Raw genomic sequence first — 12,115 nt, forward strand, 5'->3', positions numbered from 1 at the left:
TCCCCTTCGTGAGGTGTGTGTGTGTGGTGGGCGGGGGGGAGCGGGGAGGCGGGAGGGGCTGCGTCTGTTCTATTTTTACCCGCCAGTTGCTGTGGGCCGTAGTTTTCATAGCTTCCCCTCCACTTGCCCCCTACAGTCTGCAGTCAACCGCAAGGCGAGACCATCTCACCCACGGAGACCCAGGAAGGTGAGTGTCCACCGCCCGGGCAGTGGAGCTGGGGCTCCGGACTCAGGAGCAAGTGAGGGCGAAGAAGATGGTCTTGCCTGTGCCACTGGGTTTGTTGGTGGACGGTCCTAAGACAGTCCCACAGCATTCAGTCCCGTAGGGCGGCCTCTGCCCTGCAAGACTGTGGCTGGAGGTGAGCCCCCTGCCCGTTCGGATCCGTGAACAGGATTTTCCAGGCTGCCCAGAGAGCCCCCGGCAGAGCCTCGAGGATCGTTTTCACACCGCAGCCCAGCCGTCCCAGGAGGGAGAGGGGCGCATTGGGGACCAGAGGGGGCAGAGGGGCTGCATTTGGAAGTTGAGGGGGAGCTTGGTGAGCAGTGCAGGGGGCGATGCCCGGGTCAGAGGAGAAGGAGGGAGCGGGGGCAGGACTCGGGGGCTGGAAGGCTGCACCTACGCCCGCGCCACCGACCAAGGAAGCCGTCCTGCCTCTTTGTTCTTTGTCTTTGACAACTTGCTTGGCGCCCTTTGCTGTCTGCACAGTGGACAGAGCAGGTGCGGGCAGAGCGCCAGCCAGCCTCCTGGCTCTGGCGCAGAAGGGGGGCTCTTGGGGGAAGGCAGGGGGGACCGCACTGGGACGGGAGCTCGAGAGCCTGTGAGCACATCAGTGAGGACCCGAAGCGGGGGTGGGGCGGTGGAGGGGGAGGGTGTTGGGCGGGGTGGGCTCTCTAACGGGGGGCGGGGCCGGGAGACTGTCCCCAGCAGCGGTGGGCGGGCTTTCCTGTTCAGAGCTCAGGGCGCTGGGGGGTCCACAACTGCAGCCTTGGGAGCACAAGCCTTGTCAGCAGTCAGTCAGGGAGGACCGGGATGCCCTTGAACTGAGGTCCAAGATGGGGGTGCGGGTGAGCAGGCGGAGGAACACAAGCCTGAGTAGCAATCTGTGGTCCCTTCCCTGCTCACACGCAGTCACGTACACACTCACGCTTACATCCCTGCTCACACGCAGTCACGTACACACTCACATCCCTGCTCACACGCAGTCACGTACACACTCACATCCCTGCTCACACGCAGTCACGTACACACTCACGCTTACACACACAGGCCCACACACAGCCTCAGTCTCGGTCTCACGGCCTGGCTGGCCTGTCCCACCCATGGTGCCTGGGGGAGGGCAGCCCAGGGACCCCCACCTCCCACTGTGGGTCCCGCTATCTCCCTCTTGCTGTTGGGGGCCGGGAGCGCGGCTCTCCCACCCTCTGAGCTGCCCACTCCATCCTGAGTCCTTATCTTGTCTCTGCTTGTCTTCCAGGGGACCTGTCGAGGGGTCCCGTCTGGTGGGTGTCAGCGCAAGGCTGGGACCCCTTGGCCTGGTGATTGTCAGCGGGCGGGCCGGGGGCGGGCCCGGAGCTCGGCAGGACGCCTGGCCTGGCCGGACAGGTAGCGGCTGTCTAGGGGGTGTGGACACGGCCGGAGGCCCCACCCCCCAGCCCCCAACCCCGCCCCCAACCGAGGACGAGCACGTCCCTTCTCAGTGAGATCTGTGCCCCCGGGGACCGTGCTGCGGGGGCTGGGGTGGGGAGGGCTCTTCCCCAGCTGCTCTTCCTCTCTGGACCTCCTCGGTGTCTTCAGAGGAGTGCGGCCCTAGAATAAACAGCTGGCGATAAAATCTAATTGCAGCCAAGCATCTCGGGAATGTGTGGACTGTTTCTACTCCCCTCTGTGCCCCAGGGTGACAGCTGAAGCTCTGGGTCACACTCCCTCCGCCGGGCCTCGCCCTCCCCCCACCCCCGAGGCAGCGGCAGATGGGGCGTGGTTAAGGCTTTCAAATGGGAGATTCAGGCGGGGTGGCTGTGCCCCACCCAGGCTTCCCAGCAGGAGGGGAAAGGGTGGCGTCGAGGCGGAGGCGGAGGCGGCTCTGGAGGAGGTGACGGTGGCCACTTTGCACGTGTCCTTCAGGGTCAGCCTGCCCCTACCCACACCAGGCTCTAGACCAGATCCAAACCCCTGGCCCTGTGCTCAGCTCTCCCCTGGCTCCACCCCCTCCCTGATCCTTCACTTCATAACCCAGCTCGGGCTCCCAACCCCCGCCCGCACACCGGCTCCCACCCCAGCCGTGCCCCTCCCTCCCCGTGTCGTTGGCACAGTGCCCACCCCCTGCACTGGAATGCTGTCCAGCCCGGGCCAGAGGGTGGTCAGGCCTGGCTGTGGAGCATCCCCCTCTACGGCTCGAGGACCTCCTCCTCCATCTGAGCCCCAGACTCTCGGACTAAAAGGGGTCCCAGGGTCACACAGGTCAGGGGGCTTCATACTGTGCTCCACGGGCGCAGGACCTCACGGAGGAGCATGGGGGTCCTGGGCTAACGCCCCTTCCACCAGGGCCAGCCGCTCTATTGATTGGACTTGCTTTGAACAAAGGGTTCAAGACCAAATATTAAATGGAAAACAAGTTCTCTAACCCCTGATTTTGCAGAGGGAAAAGCTGGCCCAGAGAGGGTTAGGGTGAAGACCAGAGTGGGACACGGGGTTTTGCCCTGACTCCTGGCCTGACCCCCCTCAGGGCCCCTCACGGACCTGTCCCAGCTCATCACCATCCCCGTGAATGGCGCCCCCTGGCGGTGTGCCGTGTGGTGGCTTCCTGTGGCCTGCACTCACTGTTCCAGACCCTGTCCTCTCAGACCTTCATGACCACCCACTGCGCACAGGACGTCTGTCTCACCCTGTCATTCGAGGCCCCGTGAGCGAGCACCCACCCCCCAACTCCAAACGCATTTTCGGTGTATCCCATTCCGTTCCCCACAGGTGTCGGCAAATGTTTTCTGGAAAGGGCCAGCTAGGAAATAGTTGAGGCTTTGCAGGTTACATAAGGTTCTGTCGCATAGTCTTCTTTGCTTTACCGTCCTTTAAGCGAACAGTCCAGTCCTGGCCTGTGAGCTCTAGTCTGCAGATCCTGGTCCTACACACCTGCCCAGCAGAACCACTTTTGATCCTCATCTTGTTTCTCTGCCTTTGTAAGGTTTCTCTCCCCTGTGAATGAGTGAGTAAATGAATGGAGAGAAAAGAGTAAACGGACAAGTATTTACCCCATCCTGACCCACTGGAAGGCGATACGGCTGATTTCTCCTTTCTGCTATCGGACCTTCTTTCCCAGGCTGGGCGGCTGACACAGCCCCACGGCCCAGCCAGGTCGGGGTGAGGGCAGGAACTGTAACTCTCCCTCATCCATGGTTCCTTCTGCCCCAGGTGCCGCCCCACCGCCGCCATGCCGGAAGTGTAAGTAGTATTGCCTCGCCCCCTCCCCGCCCCCCCAGCCCCGCCCCGGGGCCCACCTCCCCGGCCCCCCGCCCCGCCCCGGGGCCCACCTCCCCGCCCCCCTGACCCCGCCCCGGGGCCCACCTCCCCGCCCCGGGACCCAGGAAGGCATGCGCCGTTGCTGCAGATTTCAGACCATCTGTTCGGTCCCTGAAGCAGTTCCCCGGGAGACCAGATCCTAAAACAGGCACAGTCCTGAGAGCCGGGGTCCCCAGGGTCCACGTGTCCTCCCAGGCTTTGGGCAGAACTGGCTCTCAGTTTGTTGCTGGAAGACCCTCTTGGCCTGTGTCTCAGAGTTTGTTTGCACTGATCAAATGGATGGATCACAAGCCCCAGGCCATGATTTAACGTTACCCAGTAGATGAACAAGCTTTGGGGAGGTACCTACTCGCCCGGGAAGGAAGTTTTCACAGCCTGGGACCCCACCTTGAGGGTTCCATCCTCCCCAGTGTACAGTGGCTCGTGTCTCCCAAAAGGGCCCCCAGTAGCCCACAGGGCCTGAGGGTTTCTATTCTATTCTGCGTGTGCTCGAACTGGCCCCTCTGCACGATGTCTGTCTGCTTTCTTTCTGGTGTGCTGTCACCGCGCCCCTCCCCCAGCCTGTCCACACGGTCTGCTGTCGCACGGATGCTACGCACTGTTCACACTCACTCTGTCTTCTGCTCTCCCCCCCCCCGCCCCCCGCCCACCCTGGCCTTCCTGTGATGGATGCCTGCAGCGAGGTGAGTAAGACTGGGGGTGTCTCTGTCCTGGCGGACGTTCGACAGGTGGCGGTAGGGTGGGCATTTGAGGAGAGAGAGCTTGGGTCAAGGCCTGGGGAGGGGTGCTCAGTGGCTGAGCAAATTCCCTGGAGAATATAAACCTTGGGGGAAGATTCTGGACGTGGGGCTCCGCAAGGTCCAGGGAGGGGGGCGCCCCAGTGCATCACGTCCCTGGAAGGTGGCCCTGGGGCTGGGACCAGACAGAGGCGGTGCGACTCTGCACCCATGCTGACCACCGAGCAGTTCTCCCTCACCGGGTCTGAGAGCGCGTCCAGCTCTGGGGGGCCGTCCTGTCCTTGCAGATCTACATTGGAAAGGTGGGAGGGAAACATCGTGGGTTATTCCAGCCCCGCCCACCACCGGACACGGAGGGAGGAGCAACAGGATTCTTGCCCTCCCCTCGGGTCTTAGCCCTGCCCCCGATACAGCCCAGGTCTGTTTAGACTGCTGAGGACACACGCAGCCTGCGTCCCGCCTCGCCCGGGGTGGGGACTGCAGCTGGGGAGCTGTGGACTCAGGGCTGGCAGGCTGGGAGTCAGCAGCACGGATGGAGGGGACACTCGGCAGAGATTCTGTTTTTCCATAGTCGTGTGAATCTCTAAGTTTCACTGAGGCTCATATGAAAGTGAGTCCCTGGTGACTGATGGGCAACGAGGTGGCCAGAATCTCCCCCGGTTGGTGGGGAGATGGTGGGACACCTCCGTGGGTGCATGACAGTGTAAACCGCGGCTGGTGAGGCACATAGCAACAGGCCATTCCCTCGCAACCACGCGGACCGGACACACAGCAAAACCCTTGGCTTTCGGAGAGGAAAAGACCGAGCACCCTGAATAGCTGGATTAGAAGCAGGTTCCAGGCACGAGAGCCCCTTCGTTTTCTCCCACAGGGACGGCTCAAAGCCGATTGCTTCTTCTTTACGCACAAGAATAGCAAACCCAAGCTGTGGCCGGGGCTCCGCAGAGTAGCTGCAGGTGGGGGGGGGGGGCGTTCACCAGTAGCTCGAGAAGTGACCACCTGTGTCCAGGAGGAGACAGGAGCCCTCGGAGTTAGGGATGGAGCAGACCCCTCTCGCTTCCCTGGGGGACGCTGCCACGGGGCCAAGACCTATTAGGATGTATCTAGTCAGCAAGTGATGTCAAGCATTTTTAATAAGAAGAGAAAATATTGTCTGCATAGCTGAGAGCAATTTACATGGATTGTGTTGACATCAAGAAGAGTTTTGACGTCTAAAGAGATGGAGCGTCTTTACTGAGGGAACTCAGGGCTTACTCCTCTGGTGACACAACGTTGCCCCAGCGCGCCAGGCCGCGTGCCTCAGGCACGCTGTTCAAAGTCGGTGCTCACCCACCATCTCATTCTGTCTGTAATCCCTCTGTGGACCGGGTAAGGTGGGTCTCAGCATCCTGACTCACAGATGAGGAAGGGGGTGCCCAGACCCTGTGACCCATGCAGTGTCTTGCAGGATTCAGCCCCTCGGTCAGGGAGCTGAGTCTCTGAATCTGAGGGGTGCAAGCACAAGATGAGCTTTTAAGGGACCCTGAGGTGAGGATTCTGGGTTAGGATGGTGACAGGCTGGCGCTCATCCCAGCCTGGTCCAGATTTCTGGTTCTATGGCCGCCACCTCACCCATCTCTCCTCCTTTTTCTCCTCAGAGAAAACCCAAGATTACTGCCTCCCGCAAACTCCTGCTGAAGGTGAGCGGGGTCCTGGCTCTGGGGAGGTGTCCGGGGAGGTAGAGGGGTGCAGTGCACCTCTCGGGGGGAGGGTCATGGGAGGTCAAAGAGGAGGGAGACCAGAGTGGGGAGGAGGTGGGGGATGAGGAGAAGGGATGGAGGATGAGAGGGGATGGAGGAGGAGGGGATGGAGGATGAGGAGGGAAGGAGGAGGAGAGGGGATGGAGGAGGAGGGGAAGGAGGAGGAGGGGATGGAGGAGGAGGGGATGGAGGATGAGAGGGGATGGAGGAGGACGCGGCAGAGGGAGTCTGGCCAGAGCCCGGAGCCTGTGGTCAGAGGGTGGGAACCTGGAATTCTGGTCCTGGCACCTTCCCAGGGCTTGGCAGGAGGCGGGGCCGTGTTCAGGGTGGGACCCCTGGTGGGGGCAGAGGGCTTGCTTTATTTTGGTAAGAGATTCTTTCTTAGGAGCTCTGGGGCCCCAAAAGATGAGAAATGGTAAAAGGAAGATTGAAGGACAGTAAGGTCCGGGGTCCAAGAGCGCGGTGCTGGTGTGTGGTCCCCCGGGCTTTGGCGTCACGTGGCCGCGCACACACTCCCACTCTTGGCGGCTGCCTGGGCGGGGCCTCGTCCGGGGCCGGGCTGGCGGTCGGGGGCCCGCCTCCCCTTCAGGCCCCGCTGCCGTGGGGGGCCGGGGCCGCGCTCACCGGGCGTGTCCTGCGCAGAGCCTGATGCTGGCCAAGGCCAAGGAGTGCTGGGAGCAAGAGCACGAGGCGCGAGAGGCCGAGAAGAGTCGCTACCTGGCCGAGCGCATCCCCGCGCTGCAGACCCGAGGCCTGTCGCTCAGCGCCCTGCAGGTGGGCAGGGGAGACGGGCTCCCGAAGCGGGCGCGCAGCCCCGAGGCAGGGGCTCAGACTGGCTTGGCCCCAAGCTCTCTCATTAGTCTTCACAACCCCGTGGGGCGGGGGCGGGCTGGGGTGGGGCGTTGGGTCCCATTTTACGAGCGGGAAGGGAGCCTCAGCAGGGAGGAGGGTCTTGCTTGCGGGGGGGGGGGGGGGGTGGGGGGGCTGAGCAGGGGCCAGGTCGCGTATCGGAGCAGCGTGACGGTGCAGAGCGGGGAGCTGGCCAACGCTTGGGAGGGCCCACTTCTCCAGACCTGCCTGTCCTTCCCCTGCAAATAGGTCTTTAATGTTTTTATAACATTGATAAGAGTTTAAACACCAGGGACTGCAGAGTGAAGGGCCCGGAAGGAGATACAGATCTCCTTTGACTTACGATGGGGTTAAGTCCCAGGAAACCCATCGTCAGGTGAAACTGTCGTAGGTCCAAAGTGCACTGTCTACGCCTCACCCAGCGCACATCACAGCTCACCTGGCCCAGCTTAACCGTGTGAGGACCCCACTCACGGTAGCTGAAAGTTGGGCGAAATCAACTAACAGAAAAGCCTATTTTATAATAAAGAGTTGAATATCTCATGTAATTTCCTGACGATGAAAAAGCAGATGGTTGTCTGGTACATAAGGGTTTTACGTGTGTGGGTGGCCACCCTCACGAGCGTGGGGCTGCCTGGGAGCTGGGGCTGCACTGCCCAGCACCGAACATCACTAGCCTGGGCAGGATTAAAATTCAAAATTCCAAGGATGGTTTCTACTGAATTTGTATTGCTTTCTCACCATCATAAAGGCAAAGAAGATAATAAGCTGAGCCATCGTAAGTCAGGGACCATTTTTTAAAAAAGACGTTTATTTACTTATTTTGTCTGTGCCAGGTCTTAGTTGTGGCATGCGGACTTCTTAGTTGTGGCATGCATGTGGGATCTAGTTCCCCGACCAGGGATGGAACCCAGGCCCCCTGCATTGGGAGCTCGGAGTCTTACCCACTGGACCACCAGGGAAGTCCCACCATTTGTAGACCAACATGTCACCGACGGTTACCTCCAGGCGGTAACCTATGTTATTACTGCCTGGTGGTAATAATTCCTATTTTATTATTAATTAAATAATAATAATTATTATCACTAATTATTCCTATTTTATTAGTAGTAGTATTTTTTTGTTTGTTTAGGCTGCACCGTGCGGCATGCGGGGTCTTAATTCCATCGAACCCGTGTCCCCTGTATTGGGAGCACAGAGTCTTAATCACTGGACCTCTAGGGAAGTCCCCTTATTTTATTATTTTTGCTTAATATATAATTTTCAAAATTTCTACAATTAACTTACATTCTTTTTATCATAAGAAAACTTTTTAGTGATAAGTACATTCGGAAAGGAAAACAAAGGACTTCCATTCAGAGCGAAGGGGTCTATCAGCCCCTTCCACAGAGGTGGAGGAGGGGCCGGGCACCCGGCTGGGAGGTGGAAAAGGGGGGCTGGGGGCTGAGCGGCTCCCTCATCTCCCTTCCTGACTCCCCTGCTTCCCCAGGACCTGTGCCGGGACCTGCACGCCAAGGTGGAGGTGGTGGACGAGGAGAGATATGACATCGAGGCCAAATGCCTGCACAACACCAGGGAGGTGAGCCGGGGCTGGGGGGCGGCAACACCAGGGAGGTGAGCCGGGACTGGGGGGCGGCAACACCAGGGAGGTGAGCCGGGACTGGGGGGCGGCAACACCAGGGAGGTGAGCCGGGGCTGGGGGGCGGCAACACCAGGGAGGTGAGCCGGGGCTGGGGGGTGACAACACCAGGGAGGTGAGCCGGGGCTGCGGGGTGGCAACATCAGGGAGGTGAGCCGGGGCTGGGAGGTGGCAGGGGCACAGCTGGAGCAGGCTGGCTGGCTGGGACAGGGTGGTGTGTGAGAAGGTGGGCGCAGCTAGTGCAGGTCAGGTGGGTGGCGGGTGACGTCTGGGGGTGTCGGGTGGGCACTGATGTGGCAGTTGTGGACCAGGTCCCCCTCCCACTGCCAGGTCTGGGGAGTGGCACTTAGGAAGCTCCGGTCCCTGCACTCCATCCCCCAGGGCTGGAGTTGGGCAGAGAGAAGGTGATGCTTTTCACACAGATGAAAAGCACAGACTTCCTCCAACCTATAAGGTGGGCTCTTCAGTGGAAGAGAAGCCACCCCTTTTATTCACCCACACAAATAATCACAGCCTGTTAATAACACCTTACCTTGCAAACGGCTTTCATGTGCCTTGTCCCTTTGATCCTCCCTGCACGCCTGTGGACGAAGTGGGTGCTTTTATCTGCACCTGACAGATGAGCACACAGGTTCAGAAAGGCTGAGAAACTCGGCCCAGGTCACACAGCAAGTGGACCTGGGATGGGCCTGGCCTCGGACCCTCACTCCAGTCACTCAGCACTCCCCCGGCATGGGGCGCGGGGCATCAGCTCCACCCAGACCCAGCTCTGGTGCGGTGGGCAGGATGCGGAGGGGCAGGGCTCCTGCTGCTGGAGTGGGTGCCTGTTCCAGCAGAGGGGTGGGGAGGAACTAGAGCCACTTCCCTCCTTCCCACTCCTCCCCAGCAGGAATGACGGTCTGTGGGTTCAGGGATGCCCCCAGAATTTCCTCCTGAGGATGCACCCTGGAAATCCCCCAGGGGGCTCGGACATGGGGTTTATCCATCCTGCTGGACCAGGGCTGTGCCCTCAATGACCTGCTCTGAAGGCTCACTGGGAAGGGACTGGTTAGAAGCGGGAATAAGAGGAAGTGGCCCGTCCCACTGCAAACAGGGCTTCCGAATGACACTTCTGTCTCTTCCCTGCATGGCCGCCATGGCCGCCACGGCTAACCGAGTTCCCTCTCGGAGTCCCACTCACCCCTGTATCAATTGAATAGGATAGAACAGAGGTGGCTGTTTGCAAGGTGACAGATAGTGGGTCTGGGCGTCCCCGAGGGCCTGGCCTGGAGCCTGGAGAAGTGGGGCCTGGCTGGGGCCCGGAGCCCTGAGCTGCCCCCTCCCCGCAGATCAAGGACCTGAAGCTCAAGGTGCTGGACCTGCGCGGGAAGTTCAAGCGCCCACCCCTGCGGCGCGTCCGCGTCTCGGCCGACGCCATGCTGCGCGCCCTGCTGGGCTCCAAGCACAAGGTGTCCATGGACCTGCGCGCCAACCTCAAGTCTGTGAAAAAGGAGGACACGGAGAAGGTGAGCCCCGACCTCACCCGACGCGGCCTCGGCCAGCCCTGCACCCCCCACATGAGCCCCGCCAGCTGGCGGCACGTTCCAGGACCCCTGTTCTGGGAGGAGGGCTGGGATGTCCCACCTCTTAGGGGAGGCTGACTTCCCATCACCCAGCCGCTCCTGCGCGGGGAGGGCCTGGTGCTAGGTGTCCCCTGTGTGGCCGCCCACAGGAGCGGCCCGTGGAGGTGGGCGACTGGAGGAAGAACGTGGAGGCCATGTCTGGTATGGAGGGCCGCAAGAAGATGTTCGACGCTGCTAAGTCCCCGACCTCCCAGTAGAGGTAGGCGGAGCCAGCTCCCCGCTCCCAGGCCCCAGCTGACAGGGCAGCAGGGACGCCAGGACGGCGGCTGGCGGGCTGGGCAGGGTGGGCGGGGAAGAGGAGCCCTGAGGTGGCTCAGTCCTGGTCCCCCGAGACCGTAGGCACATCCTTCCTGCTTCGGGGCCCTTCACTCCCTCACCTGCAGCATGGGGGTTGCGTCAGCTCCGTGATCCCCCAGGTGTATCACCTGGGGCGCAGATGATCTGGCCCCTCCCAGGCCTGCTGGATCCGAGCCTCTGGGGTGGGATCAGCCCCTGGGTGACTCTGATGCCAGAGCTTAGAACCCCTGGATTCCATGACCCCCAGGGCCTTCCAGCTCTGACTTTCCAAAAGTCTAAAGCACTTTTAACTGCCTCCTGGGGAATCCTGCAAAGTGCCCAGCACTGGTCGGGGGGCTTCCATTCAGAGGAGACAAGGCCACCCACTCTCCGAGGAAGCCGCTGGAGAAAGCAGAACGTTCGGACACGTGAAGCCCTCTGTGGGCGTGCGGAGGGCACACGCAACAGGGCAGGGTCTGTCCGACAGCCCTGTCCGTCTGAGAAGCCTCCTGGAGGGGCAAGCTCTCCGAGGATGTGATGGGGTTGCGGACGCAGGAGGGCCTGTCAGGGGCTGATGGTGCAACCAGAGCTCAGAGTGGGGATTAGCCACGCGTGGGAGGATGCCCAGGCGGACAGGTGCGAGGAGCCCCGTGGGGAGGAGGGTGGGGAGAGCTGAGGCTCGTAGGAGCCCCTGTGGACAGCAGTCCAGCCTGGGTGCCGGGGTGAGAAGGGCTGGGAACTGATGGCTGCTGCCTCTCTGTCCCGCAGGCAGCTGGCCAAGCTGTGCTCCGGGTGCCCTGCCGGCTCCTTCCTGCAGCCCCGCCCGCCGGCCTCTCAGCATACCCCCCTGCACTGCAGAGCGCGCCCCCTGCTCCCACGTCTCCCCTCCAGCCTGAGCGCCTTCCGGCGGGACTGGGATTAACAGACACAGAGGGGAGGAACGGCAGCGTGTGAAGACGTCGCCTGGCTGGCGGGTGGGCTCCCTGGGGCTCCGGCCGCTGTGGGGCAACCAGGCCTCGAGGAGGCATGCACCCTCCACTCTGTATGTCAAGCGCCCGTGGGCGTCACAGCCTCTCCATTAAAACCAGTGTCCTGCTCACTTCTGCAGCTCTGGCTGTAAGCACCTGGGGGAGGGGGAAGGCAGGGAGCCTGTGAGGGAGGCTGTGCTGGGCTTCAGGCAGCAGCTCGGGGCAGCATGGAGGGCCACCTGCTCAGGTCCCCCTGGTACCCCTGCCATCTGGTCCGGTGACACCACACAGCACAGCCTCACCCCCAGGGTGCTCAGCTCAGCCCAGCCTGACCTGCAGCTGTCAGGGGGCCCCTCCATTCCCAGCCCCTGGCCCTGCTGCTCTCACGGCACCGTTCCCCCGGCTCCCCTCTCCCGGGTGCCCTGGTGTGCCTGACCCTCGGGGTGAGCAGTCAGGTCAGTGTCCTGGCCCAGCCAGGGGGATGCCCTGCAGTTCCACCCCGGCCACCAGGCAGCTCCTTGTTCACGGCTGCCCTGGGCTCTCCCATCGGGTCCTGGCCAGCCCTGTCCACCTGCATCCACCCTCCCTGACTGTCTTTCCTTCACACTCCTGACGGACCATGTCCCCCAGGACTGATTCTGTCCCAAGGTGTGGCAGTCAGTTGTCTGTCCTCCAGGTCAGGGCCTTTCTCCATCCCGCTGACATCTGGGCCAAAGCCCGGTGAGGGGTGCAAGCCTGCTGGGGTGGAATGGGGGGCCTGGGGGCACCCCT

The 12,115-nt window shown here is 61.7% G+C and overlaps 1 protein-coding gene across 1 annotated transcript; it reads left to right on the forward strand.

The window, feature by feature from the left end:
• Positions 1-5,888: 5,888 nt before the first annotated feature.
• TNNI1 (troponin I1, slow skeletal type) lies at positions 5,889-10,297 on the forward strand (the record flags this gene model as incomplete). The annotated part of the gene is made up of 5 exons (XM_082861929.1): positions 5,889-5,930; positions 6,633-6,764; positions 8,329-8,418; positions 9,807-9,983; positions 10,190-10,297. The coding sequence occupies exons 2-5, from the start codon at positions 6,639-6,641 to the stop codon at positions 10,295-10,297; spliced, it is 501 nt and encodes a 166-aa protein (XP_082718055.1). The 5' UTR covers positions 5,889-5,930; positions 6,633-6,638.
• Positions 10,298-12,115: the final 1,818 nt, after the last annotated feature.

The sequence above is a fragment of the Leucopleurus acutus genome (assembly GCF_964270905.1).
Source record: "Leucopleurus acutus genome assembly, chromosome: 2".
Lineage (NCBI taxonomy): Eukaryota > Metazoa > Chordata > Mammalia > Artiodactyla > Delphinidae > Leucopleurus > Leucopleurus acutus.